The following is a 23,617-nucleotide window of genomic DNA, read 5'->3' as shown; positions in this document are numbered from 1 at the left end:
TCTTACCTATTATTCCTGTTAGTCATTTACTTCCACTCTGGTAGTCAGCATATGTAGATTTTGCTAATAATTATAACAATGCTGATCATTCACACACCCAACCAACCCCATAAACAAACAGTGATTGGCATTCACCCATTCAGGTTTATTCGGCTGTGCTCATATAGTTCTGTCCCCTTTTGTCTGTGGGAAAGTTTCTTATTTCTAGATGCCCCTGGCAGAGACATCATGTACACAAGGCAGACATTCAAAAATTAAGTTTTTTATGATTTGTTCAGAAATCAACTTAGAATGTGTTCAAAAACCAGTAGGGATGTGTCTCAAAATCATATAAATAATATAGACTGGTGATGGCAAGGAGGGCGTTTCTGAAAAAGAGAAATTTGTTAGTAATATTTTGAAAAGAGAAGTTGCTGCTTCCCATATAGTGGAGATGCTGAGTCGCAGATAGGCACAACAAAAAGACTGTCACAAATAAGCTTTTGGACAACAAGGCCTATGTCGAAAATAGACAATGGCACACACAATCACACACACACACACACACACACACACACACACACACACACACACACACACACCTGCAGTGTGTGTGTGTGTGTGTGTGTGTGTGTGTGTGTGTGTGTGTGTGTGTGTGTGTGTCTGGCCATCTATTTTTGATGAAGGCCTAGTTGACCAAAAGCTTATTTGTGACAGTCTTTCTGTTGGGCCTATCTGCAATTCGGCATTTCCGCTATATGGTGAGTAGCAACTTTTCTTTTCATAATATTGTTACATTCCGTCCTGGATTTTCCATTGTTAGAAATTTGTTAATGTTGAGTATAGATTTAAGTGTCAGGAAGTATTTTCTGAAAGTGTTTGTATGAAGTGTAGCCATGTACGGAAGTGAAATGTGGATGATAAACAGTGTAGATAGGAGGTGAATAGAAGCTTTTCAAATGTCATGCTACAGAAGAATGCTGAAGGTTAGATGGGTAGATCATGTAATTAATGAGGAGGTGCTGAATTGAAATTGGGAGAAGAAGGATTTGTGGCACAAGTTGACTAGGAAAAGGGATCGGTTGGTAGGATACGTTCCAAGGTATCAAGGGATCACCAGTTTCATACTGCAGGAAGCGTGGAGGGTAAAAATTGTAGAGGGAGGCCAAGATATGAATACACTAAGCATATTCAGAAGGCTGTAGGTTGCATTAGGTACTTGGAGATGAAGAGGCTTGCACAGGATAGAGTAGTAGGGAGAGCTGCATGAAACCAGTGTTTGGGCTTATAAGGCCCCAGCAACAGCAATCGATAGACCAACATGCATTGAATGCTAGGCACTTTGTGAAACAACGTTTTTTCTTCAAGAGTATGAATTTGACAACCCCTGAAATTGCTGCCCAGAGCAGATACCCCAGTTTGACCCCCAACCTTCCACCCTTCCCCTCCCTCATTGGTCCGGGCTTGCATGGCGACACTGTACTTGTTGCACTCACACACAAATGCACTAGTAACAGGCTACAGCATAATGCATAAAAATTAACTGCAAATATTACATTGTTGATTAGTTCCATTACATTTAACATTTATCCTTCAGTTTACTTAACAAAGTTCTTTTTAATTTTTTAACAATTTTTTGACTTTGTGCCCAGCTTAAAAATATTTAAATATTTAATATGTCTTGCATTTCCTTATTACAATTCATAATTTCTTTATTTGACACATACACATCTGTGTATCATTGATGTTTTCATAAATTTTACATTTCACCATTTCCCTTTATTTACACATTAGTGGTTAATCCATTTTTTTTTGTGCAACGTTCTTTATTTTTAAAATGCTCTGATGCCAGCCAGTTGTGCTCCACTAGATTCCAAATTGTTCAACAGACTTTATCTTTTGGCTCTGTCATAGTCTTTTTTTTTTTCATGTCCCATACCATGAACCATGGACCTTGCTGTTGGTGGGGAGGCTTGTGTGCCTCAGCGACACAGATACCCATACCGTAGGTGCAGCCACAACGGAGGGGTATCTGTTGAGAGGCCAGACAAATGTGTGGTTCCTGAAGAGGGGCAGCAGCCTTTTCAGTAGTTGCAGGGACTTTTTTTTCATGTCCCATACCATGAACCATGGACCTTGCTGTTGGTGGGGAGGCTTGTGTGCCTCAGCGACAGATACCCATACCGTAGGTGCAGCCACAACGGAGGGGTATCTGTTGAGAGGCCAGACAAATGTGTGGTTCCTGAAGAGGGGCAGCAGCCTTTTCAGTAGTTGCAAGGGCAACAGTCTGGATGATTGACTAATCTGGCCTTGTAACAATAACCAAAATGGCCAGGCTGTGCTGGTACTGCGAATGGCTGAAAGCAAGGGGAAACTACGGCCGTAATTTTTCCCAAGGGCATGCAGCTTTACTGTATGATTAAATGATGATGGCGTCCTCTTGGGTAAAATATTCCGGAGGTAAAATAGTCCCCCATTCCGATCTCCGGGTGGGGACTACTCAAGAGGATGTCGTTAACAGGGGAAAGAAAACTGGCGTTCTACAGATTAGAGCGTGGAATGTCAGATCCCTTAATTGGGCAGGTAGGTTTGAAAATTTAAAAAGGGAAATGGATAGGGTAAAGTTAGATATAATGGGAATTAGTGAAGTTCGGTGGCAGGAGGAACAAGACTTTTGGTCAGACGAATACAGGGTTATAAATACAAAATCAAATAGGGGTAATGCAAGAGTAGGTTTAATAATGAATAGGGAAATAGGAATGCGGGTAAGCTACTACAAACCGCATTGTGAACGCATTATTGTGGCCAAGATAGATACGAAGTCCACACCTACTACAATAGTACAAGTTTATATGCCAACTAGCTCTGCAGATGATGAAGAAATTGAAGAAATGTATGATGAAATAAAAGAAATTATTCAGATAGTGAAGGGTGACGAAAATTTAATAGTCATGGGTGACTGGAATTCGGTAGTAGGAAAAGGGAGAGAAGGAAATGTAGTAGGTGAATATAGATTGGGGATAAGAAATGAAAGAGGAAGCCGCCTGGTAGAATTTTGCACAGAGCACAACTTAATCATAGCTAACACTTGGTTCAAGAATCATAAAAGAAGGTTGCATACATGGAACAAGCCTGGAGACACTGACAGGTTTTAGATAGATTATATATTGGTAAGACAGAGATTTAGGAACCAGGTTTTAAATTGTAAGACATTTGCAGGGGCAGATGTTGACTCTGACCACAATCTGTTGGTTATGACCTGTAGATTAAAACTGAAGAAACTGCAAAAAGGTGGGAATTTAAGGAGATGAGACCTGGATAAACTAAAAAAACCAGAGGTTGTACAGAGTTTCAGGGAGAGCATAAGGGAGCAATTGACAGGAATGGGGGAAAGAAATACAGTAGAAGACGAATGGGTAGCTTTGAGGGATGAAGTAGTGAAGGCAGCAGAGGATCAACTTGGTAAAAAGACGAGAGCTAGTAGAAATCCTTGGGTGACAGAAGAAGTATTGAATTTAATTGATGAAAGGAGAAAATATAAAAATGCAGTAAATGAAGCAGGCAAAAAGGAATACAGACATCTCAAAAATGAGATCGACAGGAAGTGCAAAATGGCTAAGCAGGAATGGCTAGAGGACAAATGTAAGGATGTAGAGGCCTGTCTCACTAGGGTTAAGATAGATACTGCCTACAGGAAAATTAAAGAGACCTTTGTAGATAAGAGAACCACTTGTATGAACATCAAGAGCTCAGATGGAAACCGAGTTCTAAGCAAAGAAGGGAAAGCAGAAAGGTGGAAGGAGTATATAGAGGGTCTATACAAGGGCGATGTACTTGAGGACAATATTATGGAAATGGAAGAGGATGTAGGTGAAGGTGAAATGGGAGATAAGATGCTGCATGAAGAGTTTGACAGAGAACTGAAAGACCTGAGTCGAAACAAGGCCCCCGGAGTAGACAACATTCCATTGGAACTACTGACGGCCTTGGGAGAGCCAGTCCTGACAAAACTCTACCATCTGGTGAGCAAGATGTATGAAACAGGCGAAATACCCTCAGACTTCAAGAAGAATATAATAATTACATTCCCAAAGGAAGCAGGTGTTGACAGATGTGAAAATTACCGAACTATCAGTTTAATAAGTCACAGCTGCAAAATACTAACACGAATTCTTTACAGACGAATGGAAAAACTAGTAGAAGCCGACCTCGGGGAAGATCAATTTGGATTCCGTAGAAATGTTGGAACATGTAAGGCAATACTGACCCTACGACTTATCTTGGATGCTAGATTAAGGAAGGGCAAACCTACGTTTCCAGCATTTGTAGACTTATCGAAAACTTTTGACAATGTTGACTGGAATACTCTCTTTCAAATTCTGAAGGTGGCAGGGGTAAAATACAGGGAGCAAAAGGCTATTTACAATTTGTACAGAAACCAGATGGCAGTTATAAGAGTCGAGGGACATGAAAGGGAAGCAGTGGTAGGGTAGGGAGTAAGACATGGTTGTAGTCTCTCCCCGATGTTATTCAATCTGTATATTGAGCAAGCAGTAAAGGAAACAATAGAAAAATTCGGAGTTGGTATTAAAATCCATGGAGAAGAAATAAAAACCTTGAGGTTTGCCGATGACATTGTAATTCTATCAGAGACAGCAAAGGACTTGGAAGAGCAGTTGAACGGAATGGATAGTGTCTTGAAAGGAGGATATCAGATGAACATCAACAAAAGCAAAATGAGGATAATGGAATGTAGTCGAATTAAGTTGAGTGATGCTGAGGGAATTAGACTAGGAAATGAGACACTTAAAGTAGTAAAGGTGTTTTGCTATTTGGGGATGATGGTCTAAGTAGAGAGGATATAAAATGTAGACTGGCAACTGCAAGGAAAGCGTTTCTGAAGAAGAGAAATTTGTTAACATCGAGTATAGATTTAAGTGTCAGAAAGTCATTTCTCAAAGTATTTGTATGGAGTGTAGCCATGTATGGAAGTGCAACATGGATGATAAATAGTTTTGACAAGAAGGGTGGAGGGTAAAAACTGCAGAGGGAGACCAAGAGATGACTACACTAAGCAAATTCAGAAGGATGTAGGTTGCAGTAGGTACTGGGAGATGAAGAAGCTTGCACAGGATAGAGTAGCATGGAGAACTGCATCAAATCATTCTCAGGACTGAAGACCACAACAACAACAACCTCTTCAGATCCAACTAATCAGTGTATTTTCAGTTCAGTGGACCTTCCATAACATTTTATATCACATACAAATTAATTAGGGTGAAGAAAAATCAGCCCTCTATTAACTGGTTAATAATCACAAATCTGTTAACGTCTAATCCTTGCTTCTGACACAGGAATTCAGTGTCTTGACAGCAGAATGAAAGGACACTTGTTGCCACATTGTATTAAGTTACTAGTTAATTCTATTATTATTTCCTTTATTCAACTGCTGCTACAGGTATGCTGGCTTATAAGCAATTATCAAAAATAGGTAAATATTCTGTATGTACCCTATCTTGGGAATATTTTTAAAGCTCATATTGTACAACTCCAATGATCATTTGATTAAATTAAAACTAAATTCTTTGGTGGACATTACTAATAATGGAAATCACAGTGAAGTACTACTGTTATTCATTTGCACTTTGTAATGACACCTTGAAAATGCCAAATCTTGTGGTGCCAAGACAAAAGACAGAAGATATTAGTGTCTTTCAATAAGTATTATGGTAATTCTTCCAGGTGACTTTTTCAGTATGTTCCTGTTTCACGATGAATGAAGAGGCAAATATTTTAAAAAATTAGCTGTTTATGTTGCAATAAACTCAAATTCTGACTTTCCATCTGGTCCAACATCAAAATGTAGAGGAGAAAAAAAATCTCTGGTAATGGATTGTTGCACCTATAGTCAGGGAAGTGTGTGACATAAATATAGATTTATAGGGCTTTGCTATGTGTTTTACTTCTTCCTTACCAAAACTGTATTGGTATGAAGTGAGAATAAACTGATAGGAACATGAACATGACCTATCATTAATCTTATTTATTGTTTGAATTCCTCTTTGTTATCTAAATCCTCCATTCTTGGCTCTTTAAAATCTTACACAATGTTACAAGTTGCATTTTTTGCCAGTTATTATGATTCAAGTAGTGCCATTAATGAATTGTAACTTCACAAAACTGAGGAAGTTTGTAGAACATTGATTGGATAACAACTTGTTGTAGGACATGCTGTCATCTATGGAGGAATACAAACAATCATATATCAGCAAGCTGTCCGAGTTTGAGGCAGAAAAGAAGAAGCTTTTAGAAAAGACAACTTGTTTAGAGAAAGACAACAGGGAACTTATGATGGAAAAAGTAAGCGCTTCTTTGCTACTTTTCTCATTTACCTCATACAGTGTATTCTGTCTGTGATGATCTTTTGATTTAAAGTTTTTTGTTTTGTTATTTATATATTGTTGTTCTAATACTATGTTCAACCAACAAAATTGTAATCAAGAGGAAGTTAACCATGGGATATGAATAATTTTGTTGCAGTAGTTACAAAGAGATTAAATAGCTTGCACAAGATAGACTAATAGACTAGCTTGGAGAACTGCTTAAAACCAGTCTTCAGACTGAAGACAATGGCAACAGTGAAAGATTCACTACCAAAGAAATTACATGCAAAGTGTTTCTATAAAATGAAGGACATTTGAGAATATCATTGAAATAATATGCTGGTTACAGTGGATCATTAACAGTTTTTCCTATTATTAAAACAAATCTTCAAAACAAAATAAATACTCAAATAAACAAATGAAAAATTACTGCTTGGCTTCCTGCATGCCAATCACTACATGCAGCAAATTAAACCAAACTCATTCAAATGATTTTATCACAAGATTAATCAACTTGTTCTTTCCATTGATATATTCCAACTTATTTTCACCCTTCAGAAATATTTCAAAAATAAAAAAAAGGGTTGGATTCTATATGTTTTGGTTATTGATGAGTATTAATACTTTTTCCTGGCTTCAATACACCAGCATTGTCGACGTAAAATGTTGGAAGCTGTTCTGGCATTACATGTAATTCAGATAGTAAGTGATATAATCAAAAATAATTCTTTGGCTCCTTCAGTATTGCACCACCAGAGTATTTGGCCATGGTGCTTGTTGTTGGATGACTTGTCTCCAGCAAAATCAGCATTACTAAAAATTGTCAAATGTACTTCTCTGCCATAAAAATAAATAATATCATGACTTCATGTAGCTTCCAGATCGTGAGGTTCCACAAGGCTCAAACTACTTAGGTCCACTATTGTTTTTCACCTATGTGGATTATCTTCCATCTAATATGTGACAAGCAGAAATAGTTCTTTTTGCAGATAATGCTACTATATAATCAATATAAACTTACATCTGGCCTGAGCTGCTGCAGTTGGTGGTCATGTGTGTGTGAGATATGCTTGCTTGTATGAGTGAATGGTGTGTTTCTCTTTTTCTGGAAAAGGCTAAGGCTGACGACTTATGTGTAAGTGTCTTTTTTATTGAAAACAAAGATTCCAAGACTTACCAAGCGGGAAAGCGCCGGCAGACAGGCACATGAACAAAACACACAAACACACACACAGAATTACGAGCTTTCGCAACTGGCAGTTGCTTCGTCAGGAAAGAGGGAAGGAGAGGGAAAAATGAAAGGATGTGGGTTTTAAGGGAGAGGGTAAGGAGTCATTCCAATCCCGGGAGCGGAAAGACTTCCCTTAGGGGAAAAAAAGGACAGGTGTACACTCGCACACACACACACACATATCCATCCGCACATACACAGACACAAGCAGACAACATATTGTAATATGTCTGCTTGTGTCTGTGTATGTGCGGATGGATATGTGTGTGTGTGTGTGCGAGTGTACACCTGTCCTTTTTTTCCCCTAAGGGAAGTCTTTCCGCTCCCGGGATTGGAATGACTCCTTACCCTCTCCCTTAAAACCCACATCCTTTCATTTTTCCCTCTCCTTCCCTCTTTCCTGACGAAGCAACTGCCAGTTGCGAAAGCTCGTAATTCTGTGTGTGTGTTTGTGTGTTTTGTTCATGTGCCTGTCTGCCGGCGCTTTCCCGCTTGGTAAGTCTTGGAATCTTTGTTTTTAATATATTTTTCCCATGTGGAAGTTTCTTTCTGTTTTATTTACATTGTCTTTTTTATTGTGAATTTTGCTTGTCAGCAAGAGCATGTTGTCTTTATGCTAAGTAGCAATCTGTCTTTTCCTACATTGTTAACAATATGAAAAGGATAGAAAGCTATTCATCCATAGAGGAGGCACTAACTCACAGACTGGCACAATGAATAAGACTGCTAACCTTTTAAGCTTTTAGACAAAAAGGTCTTTCAAAAATAGAAAAAACACGCACACTTATACAGTTACAGTTCCCACACACATGGTCACTGTCTCCAGCCTCTGGGACCCGACTGAGTGGTCGGAGACAATGGCTAAATGTGTGTGAGTTGTGGTTGTGTGAAGAGGTTTGTGTTTTCTATTTTGGAAGAAGGACCTTTTTTCTGAAAGCTTAAATACATATCAGTCTTTTTAATTGTACCTGTTTGTGACTCAGTGCCTCCTCTGTGTGAAAAGTAGCACTCTATCCTTTTCATATTGTTGGTATTCCATCCTGAATTTTCCATTGTTTGATTTTCTCAAACATAAATGTAGCAAAAGAATAAATGGTAAACAATGCTCTTAAAAGTATTATTGAATGGTTTTCTGCCGATGCTCTTGCTCTCAGTTTCAAAAGAAACAACATAATTAGTTCTGTAAATCTAGAGGTACAACAGCAATGACGACCTTAATAAATGGTGAGAAAATAATAGCAGAGGTGAAAATCTAAAAGATACCTGTGTCCTTATTGATTAGAATTTAAAGCGGAAAAAAATTTGTACTCTGAAAACAGATCAGTTCAGCCACATTAGAACTTTAAATTACTGCAAATCTTCAGGAAACACAAATACTAAATTAAGATATTTTGTTCATATTTATTCAATAATTTCATGTGAAATAATGTTTAATGGTAACTCCTCTTAAATAAAGTTTTCATTGCTCAAAACCATGCTTTACAAGGTCTATCCAAAAAATTTCGGAACATGCATTATTTTGCACCAATGGTGTGTTGAAACTAAATGTAGTTAGCATTCTTGCACAGGTCTGTGTTTAATGTGTAACAACCGGAAGTTTCATTGTTGTATGCCTGTTAGTTACTGTCCAGTGCTGTGTTGAGTAGAATATTATGTTGCACAGTTTGCGAATTTTGAGATGGCAGAGTTAGAGGAGAAACATATATGCATTACATTTTGCATGAAACTCAAGAAAACCTTTACAGAGACACACCAAAAGATGCATGAAGCCTACAGTGATGAGTGCTTAAACTGTGCTTAGTGTTACAAATGGTTCACACAGTTTAAAAATGGCCAGACAGAAATTAAACGTGACCGTCATTCAGGATGCCCTTCGACATCTACCAACAACTCTCATGTCAGGAACATCAATAAAACTGTGCATGCCAATTGAAGACTGACTGTCAGAGAGATTGCAGAAGAATGTATCATTTCAGTTGTACAATGTTTGACACAGCATCTTGGAATGCATCATGTTGCCACCAGGTTCATTCCATGACTCACAATCTCTGAAGAGCTTTTGGATTGTGGAAATGAGAACAAAATGTTCCTTAAGAGAATCATAACTAGTGATGAGACATGTGTCTATGGTTATGATTTTGATACTAGTTTTAGTCTTCACAAGGGGTCAGAAAAGGTTCTCCAAAACCAAAAAAAGGTCATCACCTGAGGCCAAATGTCAAATCTAAGCTGATAGTTTTCTTTGACTTCGAAGGATTAAGTCATGATGAATTCATCCCACACAGACAAACTGTTAATTGTTGGTACTATCAGAACATGTTTGCAATGCCTGAAATAAAATGCGAGAGGGAAATGGCCTGAAATGAGGTGAGGCAATTCATGTCTCTTGCTTCATGATAATGCAGCAGCACATTCATCCTTGTTGGTACAGGACTATTACACAAAAAATCAACCCTGTGCTGCCTCATCCTCTGTACTCTCCAGACCTCTTCGCTGAGACCCCCCCCCCCCCCCCCCCCTCTGCCACACGCCACACACACCCTGCCCCCCACCACCACCTAAGTTGAAAGGACAAATATTTGCAATGAGAGACGACATAAAAGAGTATTTGCAAATGGCGCTTCATGCAATCCATCGAGAGGTGTACTAATATTGCTTTGATAAATGGAAATGGCTTGGGGAGCGGTGTATCAATTGTCAAGGTGAGTGTTTCAAAGGAGACTATGCACAGTAAGTAAAAGGTAAGCATGTAAAAATTTCATGGATGAAGCTCTGAAATTTTTGGAACAGACCTCATAAGAACAACATATGGTGTTCACCTACAATCATCCTTTAGACAACTGTTTTAGGACTTAGTCATTTTACTTCTTTACAGTAGAGTTATTCCCTCGTGAAGTTCGGCGTGAGTAACATAATACAGTTCAAAAGGAATGACAGTGTACATAATTACAATATCAGAAGAAAAAAACGACATTCCTTATTCCACATTAGGGTCATCTTTAGCACAAAAAAGTGACAATAAAATTTTTGATCACTTATGCAGTGATACATATTTTGTATGACAGACAGAAAATTTAAATTTGAAAATTAACTGAAAATTTTTCTCCCTGATCACCCTATTTCCATTGAGGAACTTCTGTTTATGTAATAAACAGAAAGTGGTTGGTAGGAATTACTAATTCATATCTGTATTAGTGGGAAAAACTTGGCAGTGGTCTGCATTTGGCCAGACTTAGATATGAACGTGTAAAGTGAATGTAGAATGACATATTCTACATTATTACAATTAATTACCCTATGTAAATAATCCATGTAACTTGAAATTAACTACCTGCTGAATGGGAGTTGAGATTATATTGGATTATGACATTCAGTTGTTTTGTGTATTTCCCTTGAGCTACCATAAACAATACCTCTTGATATTGCATTCTTTTATGGCAAAGAAACTGTGAAGAGTAGCTGTTCTTATATCAAATTCACATTGTGAAATGTTCACAGAAATAGTAAGTTGGTCTTGGCCATTGCCAACATCAGGCCATAGTCAACTAAGCTGTTGTATGAAGTCTTTATTTTTTTCTTTCTTTCTTTATTTATTTATTTTTTCAATAAAGCAGATAAAGATCTTTAGCACTATTTTGAGAACCTCCTTTCTTCATGACTTCCATAAAATTATAAAATGTTAGTTCCAGCAGCACACTCAATATCGAGAGACTCTCTTGAGCTCTTTTATCTTCAAAACCTTCTGGTTGTTCCAGATACACTGCATCTTCAAGTTTTCCATTCAAAAAAACTGTCTTCATATCAAATTGTTTTACCAGCAGCTCTACCAATAGAGCTTTAAAGCGAGACTTCCATTAGCTGCAACTATTCGACATAAAACCAGTTAGTTATTCTGCAGTATTTTGATGTCATTAGGACATTCAGCTAGCTCCTATATGGTGTTTCTCTTTGGCAATCAAATTTCTTCACTAATTGCTTGTGTCCATTTTTTTCCTTGTTTGATAGCAGTACATCAGAACATCTGTTTGGCAACAAGGTTTGCTATCTTTACTTCACCACTTCCCAACCAGGCTCATTATTTTCTTAATTCTCTTTTGTTTCCCAGTTTATATCCTTCAGGAAATCCAGAAGTTTCTGATTTCAGGAATTATGATGACCTCCTTATTTGTTCCATTCACTTGATTACTGTCTTCCTCCATAGTCAAGTGCATCAAACTTTTCTTCATTTTGACTTCATCCTGAAGCAGACTGCCTGTGACATTTACCATCTTCTGCTTTGGATACCACATTTTGCCTTTTCAGATCTCAGAATTTTTCTCGAGACATGTTCAATTCAGCATAATCAATACAGAAATTACACCTAGTTTATGTTTTACACCATTATTTTCTATTAGGAAGATCCAAACTCTAAATCCAGCCGTGTCACTTACATGTTCAATTAGTTGTCCAGAAACAGCCTTGTCATCAAATTTTGAATGCAATATTTGTCTAGATAAACATAGCACCAGGTGCTAAAATCTTGATACATTCAAATTTTCATACAGGTCAAGTGAACCAATAGGGTAGAGGATTCATTAATTCTGTTCCCTTACCTGCTTCAGTGATTTTCTCATTATTATATACCTTGTCTCCATCATATCTAAATTCTTAGATTACATTTCCATTGAATTTAACTTCATTCAAAAGTTTAAGCCTATCATCGACTTCATTTTTTGTGTTTCATGAAGAAAATGTAATAAAAGTTATTAAATCATCTTTAAAAATTCATAATATCAAGCACTTCTAAACAGCGAGGTAGTCATTTGGTCTGTTGACATATGCATGGATTAATTTGACCATGGTTTTCTTGTTATTTAATAGGGATCCTACAAATCTTTCCTGGTGGTCAACTATTCCAAATTTCATCCTTGCAGCCTGTTGGTGTCAAGGTTCTTTATGGCATGACTCTTGAGTTTCTCTTGGCATGTAAAATGTGTAAATACTAATGGAAACACAACCGGATGATGTTTTTGACAATTTTTAAGGTACAGATGTAACTAGAATGTGCAACACACACACGAGGGCTGTTCAATAAAGAATGATCATAATGTTTTACGGTTATAATTTCTCACACTAAAATTTGATTTTATGATATTCTGTTAGCTTAATGTGCAACAAACATGCTGTAGTAGTTTCATTGTTGGGACTCCTGGTTCCTGCCTGTGAGAGGCAGGCAAGGTCAGACATGTTCAGTATCGCCTACCGCTGCAATGGAGGTAACACACGAGGAACAATATGCGGCTTTGAAATTCTGCTTTCATCTCAACAAATCTTCAGCTAAGGTCTATACAATGTTACAGGAGGCCTATGCAGAGTCTGTTCTTCCCTACAGCGCAGCTTGAAGGTGGTTTAAAATGTTTAAAGAGGGGAGACAATCAATTTCAAAGAAAGGTGGACCCGGTGCTCCAGTTACTGCTCTTTCATAAGAAAACATCAACATTGCTGCTGTCATTGTGAGAGAGGATTGATGAATAACCTTAAGGTCACTTTCTGAAATATTGAGCATTTCATTGGGTGCCACCCACAAGTTGGTGACAGAAAAATTACACATGACACATGTTTGTGCACGATGGGTTCCAAGACCGTTGATTCCCAAACAATAGGACATTCGCATCCAGATCTTCATGCAGTTAAAGTTGATGTTAGAGGAAGATCTGGAGTTTCTTTCAAGTGTAATCACTGTTGATATAACTTGGCTGCATCATTTTGAGCCAGAGAGCAAACATCAAAGCTAACTGTGGAAATCTGCTTCATCACCAACTCCCAAAAAAGCAAAAGTGATTTCTTCTGCTGGGAAATTTATGGTCATCCCATTCTTTGATATTCATAGAATGGTTTATCAGCCTGTTGTACCTGCACACACATCTGTAACTGGAGAATACTACAGGGATGTTCTGAAAACTTGCAAGTCCATTTCTGTGAAGCAGGCTGGATACTGCACCATGATAATACATAGCCACATATTGCCAATGTTGTTGCTGAATATCTTGCAAAAATCAATGTGCATCCCTCACCCTCCCTACAGTCCGGATTTAGCCCCATGTGACTTTTTTCTATTCCCTAACATGAGGAAGCGCCTTCATGGGAGGCATTATCAATCATCAGAAGCAGTGGTGAAGGCTGCAGAGGCAATTTTGAAGGATCTCTCAAAAAATGGTTTCGAGCATGTACTTGAAGATGGGCAGAAATACTGGGACAAGTGCATCACATTCATGGCAGACTACTTTGAGATGTGTGGTGTCACCGCCAGACACCACACTTGATAGGTGGTAGCCTTTAAACTGGCCGCGGTTCGTTAGTATACGTCAGACCCGCGTGTCGCCACTATCAGTGATTGCAGACCAAGCGCCGCCACATGCGGGTCTAGAGAGACTTCCTAGCACTCGCCCCAGTTGTACAGCCAACTTTGCTAGCGATGGTTCACTGACAAAATACGTTCTCATTTGCCGAGACGATAGTTAACACAGCCTTCAGCTACGTTATTTGCTACGACCTAGCAAGGTGCCATTATCTGTTACTATTGATACTGTGAGTCATGTAATGTCAAGAGCGACGTTCGTCATTAATGGATTAAAGTTAAGTATTCCACCAGCTACGTCCGTTTTTCTCAATTCTAATTCCCTTGCCATATTCCAGACCTCACGCCAGCCTGCATGGGCTAAAACGCGTGCATTTTGGCCTCCTTTAGTAACACGGTGTTGGCTCTCCTGCCAACCACAACATTAGCGACGAGAGGAAAGGTGTTCTTATATAAATTGCCCTGATTTACTTGTGTAATGGCTTCGCCACAATCTCCAGATGTACTCTCCGAATTTTATCGCTTACAGAATCAGCAGACGCAGGCCTTACTGGATGCCCTTGGACAGCTCGTCCAGGGTCAACGTGCGATGCAAAACGATGCGGCAGCAGCTGCTTCACAGCTAACGCAGCCGCAACACGCTGTTGCACCAACTTTTCGTCCTTTTGATGCTGCACTGGAAAGCTGGACGGAGTGGTCACGCCAATTTGGATTCCATCTCGCTGCCTACAGAATTCAAGGTAACGAGCGGCAGCCTTTTCGCCTTTCCTCCGTCGGGGTACAAACGTACCATGTGATAGTCAAATTATTACCCCTACGCAATATAGCAACTCTGTCCTACGAAGAAATTTTGTCTGCATTAGATGCATATTTCAAAGAATCAGTCAATGTAGTTGCCAAACGGCATACCTTCTTTCGTACAAAACATACGGCATGTCAGACTAATCGGGAGTGGGTTGCAAACTTGCAAAGCCTTACTAGGGATTGTGCTTTTGAGTGTCAATGTGGACTCCCTTATTCAGATACTATGGTATGTGATGCAAATGCACAGAATGTTTCTGATGTTCGTATAAGGGAACAGATTTTGAAACTAGTCAATCCCTCCCTTCAACAAGTGAGGGACATATTGGATCGGTAGGACACACTTGACTTTGCTCAGGAATCATTTGAAACTTCGCCAGCAGTGTGTCAGGTTAACCAGCCCGCCGGGCGAGCTGCACGGAGCAGTAAACAGCCCTCGCGCAGGCCGCTCCGCTGCCGCCAGGCTCTCAGCCACTTGTGCTGCACCGGCAAGCAGATGCAGTGATGAAATCATGCCCGCGGTGTGCCACTAAACATTCGCGTGAGAATTGCCCGTCACGCCAAGCTATTTGCTTTTATTGTAATAAAAAAGGACATCGGAAGCCCAAAACCGTTCCAGTCCCTTTGCTTCACGCCGGAATCGGAATCGAACCAAGGATACTCAGGCTCACAAACCTTCACCCATGGAAATTCATGCAGTTTATTCCACTCCGCACAGTGCCACTCTCTCTAACAGTAACTGTGTTCATCCCAAAACTAGTGTGCGTCGACATCGACGGAACTCCCGTCAAGTCGCAAGTGATTATGTACCAGTGTCAGCTACAGAGTGCGCTGGGAAAAATAAATTATTACCATCGCTATGTGCCGCATGCCTGTTCCATTTCAGCTCCGCTTCATCGCGTACGCCGTGAAGGTGTTCCGTTCATCTGGACGACAGAATTCGAACGCGCCATTCTCCAGTTGAAATCAGCGTTGCTTTCCAATACTTGCCTTACGCCATTCGATCCCCAGAAGCCCCTCTTGTTGATGGTGGATGCATCGGATTTCAGGATTGGTGCTGTGCTTGCGCACAAAGATGGATCGCACAATCGCCCTATTACCTTTGCATCCAAATTGCTCTTGTCTGCACAAATAAATTATTCACAGATCGAGAAAGAAGCACTGGCTCTCGTATTTGGTGTTACAAAGTTTCATGATTTCTTGTATGATCATCACTTTACCATAATCACAGACCACAAACCTTTGACATCGCTTTTTCATCCAACCAAGCCTGTACCTCCACATACAGCACAGAAATTCATTCCCTGGTCTATTTTCCTCTCACAGTACTGCTGCGATATCTTGTATCGGTCCATTGCTAAGCACGGAAACGCCGATGCATTGTCCCACTTGCCTGTTGCTGAGGACAGGGTATTCGATTCCTCTGAACTTGCTTGCATGTTCAATGATGCAGAAACCGATGTCATGGTCGAATCGTTTCCAATTTATTTTCATCATGTAGCTACAGCCACAGCTGCCGACCCTGTCCTTGCTCCCGTTCTGCGTTTTGTTGCTACACAATGGCCCTTGTCAAAGTCACAGATTGGGGACCCGTTGGTTCACCAATTTTTTCTCACAAGGAGAGACTTTTTGTATGACGTGGTGTTTTTCTGTTGCATTCTGATAATGATCAGTCCAGGGTCATGGTACCACGTTCGTTACAGTCCTCTGTCTTACAGCTTCTCCACCAAGGACATTGGGGTATAGTGAGAAAGAAACAACTTGCTCATCAGCACTGTACTTGGTTTGGAATCGATGCCGCGATTACGAATATGTGCTCTTCTTGCATGATGTGTGCCGAAGAACAATCAGCACCACCGCGGAAATTCTTTCCATGGCCAAAAGCCACTTCCCCTTGGCAACGCTTACACATCAATTTTGCTAGTCCATTCTGGAATGCTCGATGGTTGGTTGTGGTAGATTCATTCAGTAATTTTCCTTTTGTTGACCGGATGTCTTCCACGACATCATCTGCCACCATCCAATCGTTATCCGCTATCTTTTGCATTGAAGATCTTCCACAGACAATTGTTTCCGACAATTGCCCACAATTAATGTCCCCAGAATTTCAGTCATTCTGCAAGGCCAGTGGTATTCAACATCTGACGTCCGCGCTGTTTTCGCCACACTCAAACGGTGCTGCTGAAGGTTGGTCAGGACTTTCAAGTCACAGATGTTGAAGTGCAAAGAGTCGCATTCTCGGGAGGACGCGTTATTGCTCTTTTTGTCCTCGTATCGCTATCAGCCCCGAGATAGTCGCTTGCCGGCTAAGTTGCTCCACAGTCACCATCATCGAACCTTGATGTCTTTGCTACATCCGCCACATCAGGTTCCTGTGCAGTGGCAGACAAATGTTTTTGCTCCTGGTGACGTTGTCTACTATCGCCACTATCGAGGTTCATTGGCTCGAAGGGCGCATTCTTCACTGCCTCGGCCGCGCTATATATCTGGTTTTGGGGGCCTCTGGTGAGATGCGTCAGCATCTCAATCAGCTGTGCCTCTGTCGTCCCACGGGGTCTGCCACTCCCTGTCTGTTTTCAGCGACGGTGCCGTCCGGTCAGCGCCCCGGGGACCCACCCACTGGCTCGCCTCAGCCCCAAGTGTTACCAATGCTGCCTTCCATTTTGCACCATGGCGATGCGCCACTGCCGCCTGTTCTCCCGCCGGTGACTCCTGAAGTGGACGAGTCGCTGCAACCGCCGGACGCCTCCCTGGGTCACACGCCACCGATCGCTTTTCGTGACCAGTTGTCCTCCGACATGGAACCCTTGTCCGCTCTGGACCATATGTCGTCTTCGCCCGTCGGGTGCCCTGGCCCGATGGAGGTCGACCCTTCGGTCCCTCCTGTCTCTCTACGGGCGCATACACTGCATGTTGGCGTGCACCCTGGATCAGGTTTTCAGGCGTTTCCTAGCTCTCCACAGTCCGAATGGCAGGGTGCTTGTGGCACAGCCTTGCCTGTTGTTAGGCTTCCCACCTTGTTTCGTACGACAACATGCGGTCCTCCCCACGGTGGGCGGAAGCCTTATGCCACAACCGTACGCCGATTTGCGGGGGAGGAATGTGGTGTCACCGCCAGACACCACACTTGCTAGGCGGTAGCCTTTAAATCGGCCGCGGTCCAGTAGTATACATCGGACCCGCGTGTCGCCACTATCAGTGATTGCAGACCGAGTGCCGCCACACAGCAGGTCTAGAGAGACTTCCTAGCATTCGCCCCAGTTGTACAGCTGACTTTGCTAGCGATGGTTCACTGACAAAATACACTCTCATTTGCCGAGACGATAGTTAGCACAGCTTTCAGCTACGGTATTTGCTACGACCTAGCACGGCGCCATTATTTGTTACTATTGATACTGTGAGTCGTGTAATGTCAAGAGCGACATTCATCATTAATGGGTTAAAGTTAAGTATTCCACCAGCTACGTCCGTTTTTCTCAATTCTAATTCCCTTGCCATGTTCCAGACCTCACGCCAGCCTCCGTGAGCTAAAACGCGTGCATTTCGTCCTCCTTTAGTAACATGGTTTTGGCTCTCCTGCCAACCACAACAAGAAGGACCATTGAAATTGTGAGAATGAGTAAAGGTATGTTGTCAAAAATATAAAAGTTATGATCATTCTTTATTGAACAGCCCTTGTATATAGTCACTAGCTAATTTAATTCCATCTACCTCCTTAATAATACTATACCAATAGCTGGAAATGCTAGCCAGAATCTGCTTGTTGTTGTATTCCTTAGGTTCACCAGTGCCAAGGCAGTGCTCTACAATAGAAGATTTGCTTGGATGCTGTAGGTGGGTGTGACATTCATATTAATACACAGGCCCTCCACGGTCCTGATGGTCTGACCAATTTATGATGTTCCACAGTTGCAAGGAATATGATAAATGCTTGCCTTATGCAAATGAAGATTATCGTTTGTGGATCCTAAAAGGACCCTAATCTTAGAAGTGATTAAAAAGTGCCTTTCACATCATGTTTCTACAGATTGTGACCAATCCATTGGAAATGCTTCCTATGTACAGTGAAATGGCCATAGACTTTGGTTGCATGTGATTCTTATCATCACTTGCAAAATTTACAGTTGGTCACTAGTGAAATGTGCATTTGATCTGTCATTCACTATAACCATTCTAATGAAAGGTGACTTCAGGATAGGTTAACTCAACTGACAAACTTTCACATTCAGAGATGATGTGGCCCCTGTGAACCAAGATACAATGTCCTATTTCACACTGGGCCAGTTGATGACAACTATCTACCTGTAAATACAAATCAGTGTAAATGTGCTTCCTATAAATGCCATGTCCCAACATATCATCATCATTTCACCTGACTCATATGTCAAGGAGGGGGAGGCAGTCGCTCTTTTCCACCTCCAGTGTCTAGAAAGTATTTGTGTGAATTGAATAAAGACATATTAAAAAGCCAATTAAATTATCTCTTCCATAAGGCCAAACAGCAAAAATATTTTGTAAATATTTGCAAAAAAACACACAGGTTTCAATACTGTCAACTCCAAGTCACATTCCTTGAACTCTTCCATAAACAAAGTGCCAGTAGTACATACAACAGGCTCCCCATTCCAATTCCATCTGTCTGTTCACAGTGCTGGTCATTGAATAAAAAATAAGTGGAAGCCAATAGACTAACAGACGTCATAACAGGTACACTAATTCCACACCAAACCTAGCCTCAGTTAAAAATAAACGAATCAGACATAAGAGAGACCACACCTGTTTTTACTAATATATGAAAGCCATATGGATACAAACCCTCTAATCAATGTAAGAAATCCACTGAGATCCTAAGGTGATGCATACACTGATTAATTAGTGGCTCAGCAAAGCAGCATGGTGTTTTGCTATGCCATATGTTGGAGCACCAGTGTTACAGGCAATAGACCCAAGAGGAACCCCTTCTTTGTGGATCTTTGGAAGGATGTGTTATCTAAGAGGGACAGAACAGTAAGAATTAAGACTCTAGATAGTCTCCTATGACAAGAAACTTTTGTTCAGTGGTTTTTTAGGCTTTCTCTTGACACCTTTTATCAGGTCAGCATTGATCTTGCGATAAACACTACATCAGATAGTAAACACTTTTGAACATATTCTTGCTTGTACAGTACAACTATTGTCTTGCCCTTATCTGGTTATGATAATAACATTATCCACTCTGAGTGAATGTAAAGCAGCCCTCTCAGCTTCTGTAATATCATTATTACGTGAATCTGCCTAGCCGACACAGCGTGCTTCTCTCCGAACCTACTTGACAGCATCAGGAGGTAGTTGAAAAACAACCTGTTCAACAGAACTTATAAAGTCAACATGTGGTAAGCAACTGGGCTTTGGAGCAAAATTTAAAACTTTCCATGGCATGTCATCAAAAGCCTTCTCTGTGAAGCTGATCATAGAGTGCAGAGTTGTAGTATTAAACTCTGAGCCAAGGAAACATTCAAACTTTGCTGAATGCTGGGCAGCTACACAATGAAATTCCCAATCAGTCTGTGACCAAGGATAACTGTCCACCCACCCTAAGAAAATACCAAAATTTTTGAAGCAATCATTAAATGAGGAAGAAGTAATCCCTTGAAAACAAACTTCAGCAATCAATGAACATAATGGCTCTTATCACAAACAAGAGATAAACCACTGGCTTGCTTTAAGCAGCAGGTGACAAGATGATTAATTAACATTATGACTTCTTTGGCATGTTTTAACAGCATTATGTTCTCAATACCAAACAAGAATGATAATGTACATTGCACTCTCTCTCTGCTACTTCAGAATCTGTACAGCCTCCAGAAACAACAATGCATTTCCTCTTTGTAGAAGTAATGAATGTGGAACTTGAGAACTGCTGGCATCTGCAAGGATATTTAAAACCCCAGTATGCAGAGCACACATGAAAAGATAAAACAGATGCAAGCACACTCACACGCTGTAAACGCTAGCACCACCACTCCATCAAAGATGACCAAAGTCTGAAGCTATCAGTGATAAATATTAATAACTACCAGATGAGGTGATTTTACTATTTCTCTCTGTTCATGGACCAGAGAGAGAGAGAGAGAGAGAGAGAGAGAGAAGGAGAGAAGAATTCTGTGCAAAAAAGAAAAAAAACATTTCTATCAGGAGTCTCATGAATGTAATTGCAAGTGCATCATGTATAACACTATCCCAATAGCTGTAAGTGTATCCCATAATCTCTGTGTTGTTACATTACATAGGTTGACCAGTGCCGAGGCAATGTTCTGCAATAACAGATTTGCTTGGATTTTGTAAACGGGTGTGCTGCTTATGCCAATGGTGTGGTCCTCCAACAGTCCTGAATTTCTGACCAGTGTATGACTTACCACTAATGCAAACAGTCGTCATCTTTTATGGCTCCTAAAAGGGCCCTAATCCCAAAACACATTTCACAACATATTTTCACAGAATATGGCCAATACTGTTGGAAATCCTTCCTGCATAATGAAAAAAGGCCACAGACATTATTCGCTGAGTTCACAGTTGGTTGCAAGAGAAATGCGCATATGATTTGTCATTCACTATAACCACTCTGATGAGAAATGACTTTGACGTGGGTTAACTCAACTGACAAACTTTCAGGGTCTGAGATGTCATGTGCCCTGTGAACTGATGTGTGAGGTACACATTTAAAACTGTAAACACAAATTAGTGTGAGTTGGTTTTCTACAAATGGCATCCCCCAACATAGCGTCACCCATTCTTCTGACCAACACATTGAGAAAGAGAAGACTGCCATCCTTTTAAACCTCCACCGTGAGGCAAGTAATAGGGTGGATACAATTCAGATGCACTTAAAAGCCAATTAAAGTCACTCTCCCATCCTCTTAAATCTCCACCATGAAGCGAGTAATTGGGTGGATAGAATTCAGATGTATTAAAAAGCCAATTAAAGTCACACTTTCATGAGGTCAAACAACAAAAGCATCATCTACACATCTGGTAAGTAGGAAAGTAAATGGAAAGTTGGGACATACCTTTATGGGAAGCCAACTCACACTATTTTGTATTTATAGTTTGGTAGTTGTCACCATTCAGTTAAGTATGAAGGAGTACTTTGTACCTTGGTCACAGGATTCACATCGTCTCAGACACTGAAAGTTTGTCAGCTGAGTAACCCAACATGAATTCAACTTTTATTAGAATAGTTACAGTGAAAGACAGACCAAACATCTGTTTAACTATCTAATAACCCTGAATATCGAGAATGTTGCTAATAATGAGGTGACAGCAAACTCTGTGGGCTGTTTGTGTTGTGCAGGGAGCATTTCCAACAAGATTGGTCATACTCCGCAGAAATGTGACATGAAATGTGTTTTTTGACCACTATCTGAGATAATCGTTCTTTTAATGTCTGTAAAGGGTGATCTTGGTTTGAATATGGTGGGTTTCTATTATATTCCATGCAGTTGTGGCATGCTGTATATTGGTGAGACCATGAGGACTGTGGGGGACCTGCATATTAAAATTATTGATACACCCACTTGCAACAACCAAACAAATCTGCAATTGCACAACAGTCTTGCAACCAGTCATCCTATGGAATACCAGAAAATATAGACCGTGGGATGCTCTTCCAGCTATTGGGATAGTGTTATTAAGGAGGCAGTTGAAATTAAATTAGCAAGTTTACATGGAATCCTCCTCTCCCTCTCAGGTGAAACAACAGAGGAGAAGAGTCGATACTACCTCATCCATTGGTTATTAACATTCACTGTGCATAACTTCTGGTATTAGTTACTTTTGCTTTGTGTGTGTGTGTGTGTGTGTGTGTGTGTGTGTGTGTGTGTGTGTGGTGTGGGCCCTGCATAGCAAGATTTTAAATTCCCTTGCACTAGGCTTTCTTGTTGCAATTGTGCGCTAAAAACAACAGGGTGTGCACTTGTTGAAGTATCAGTGGTTGTCCTAGATATTACCCGACTGCATTTTCATAAGCTATTTGGACAATTTTTATGCTGGGAGAAACTCAAGCTTCACATTGTTTACCTCTGTGGGGAGGAAATGTGTCACTGCTTGTATTTGCTCAGTAAACTACACACTAGTACAGTGAGATTGCAGTATGCAGCATCAAACTTGTTGAGATCAAAATATTGTTCCAATGTTTGCTTAAGTTGGGCATCATATTAATTCTCCTGCCTCTAATCACATTAAGCAACACCCTGGTTTATCTCTTGTTTGTGAAAGCATCCATTATTCTCCCTGATTATTGAAGTTTTTTGTGAAAGAGTTATTTCATTTTCATTTAATGATCGGTTTGAAAAGTTTGGCATTTTCTTGGAATTGGCTAGACAGTGTTTCTTGGTTGCATTCTGACTAGGAATTTCATTCTGTAATTCTGCCACATCCACCGAAGTCTGAACACCTCCATGGTTTGGAAGTCTAGTACTACATCTAGATCAACTGTGTGATGAATCTTATGGGGTGAGCCTTTCCTGATGTAACTTCATCAGTGATAGGGAATATTTTAAGTTTTGCATTGATACCCAAGAGTTGACCAGTTGTTGATTTTATAAGTTCTGTCAAACAGACTGTTTTGAAATTACCTACTGATGTTGCCAAGGAGGTCAGGAGGGAAGCATGTTATATGTGTTGACTAGAGCACGTCTGCCCTAGAATAATATAACAGCCTCTGCTTTACATTTGCTGAGTGGATCCTGATATTATATTCCACAGACATTACTGTGCTGGACAAGCAAGGATATATTCAAAAGCATTTCCTACCTGATTCAGTGTATTGCAAAAGCAATGCTGCCCTGACAAAAAGTATTGAGAAAAAGACTAACAGTCTCCAGAAGAAAAGTTCCTTGTCACAGGGGC

At 40.4% G+C, this 23,617-nt stretch overlaps 1 protein-coding gene across 5 annotated transcripts in view; it reads left to right on the top strand.

Annotated features, from left to right (window-relative positions):
• LOC126354661 (myosin-11-like) overlaps positions 1 to 23,617 on the top strand; it is a 273,554-nt gene that overhangs the window by 172,949 nt on the left and 76,988 nt on the right. For all 5 annotated transcript variants that reach the window (XM_050004437.1, XM_050004441.1, XM_050004439.1 and 2 more), the window contains one exon: positions 6,205 to 6,339. In XM_050004437.1, coding sequence (XP_049860394.1) covers positions 6,205 to 6,339 — 135 coding nt within the window. The remainder of the gene's footprint in view (positions 1 to 6,204; positions 6,340 to 23,617) is intronic.

The sequence above is a fragment of the Schistocerca gregaria genome, chromosome 3 (genome assembly GCF_023897955.1).
Source record: "Schistocerca gregaria isolate iqSchGreg1 chromosome 3, iqSchGreg1.2, whole genome shotgun sequence".
In the NCBI taxonomy this organism is placed as follows: Eukaryota; Metazoa; Arthropoda; class Insecta; order Orthoptera; family Acrididae; genus Schistocerca; species Schistocerca gregaria.
This window is presented reverse-complemented; position numbering and strand designations above follow the sequence as displayed.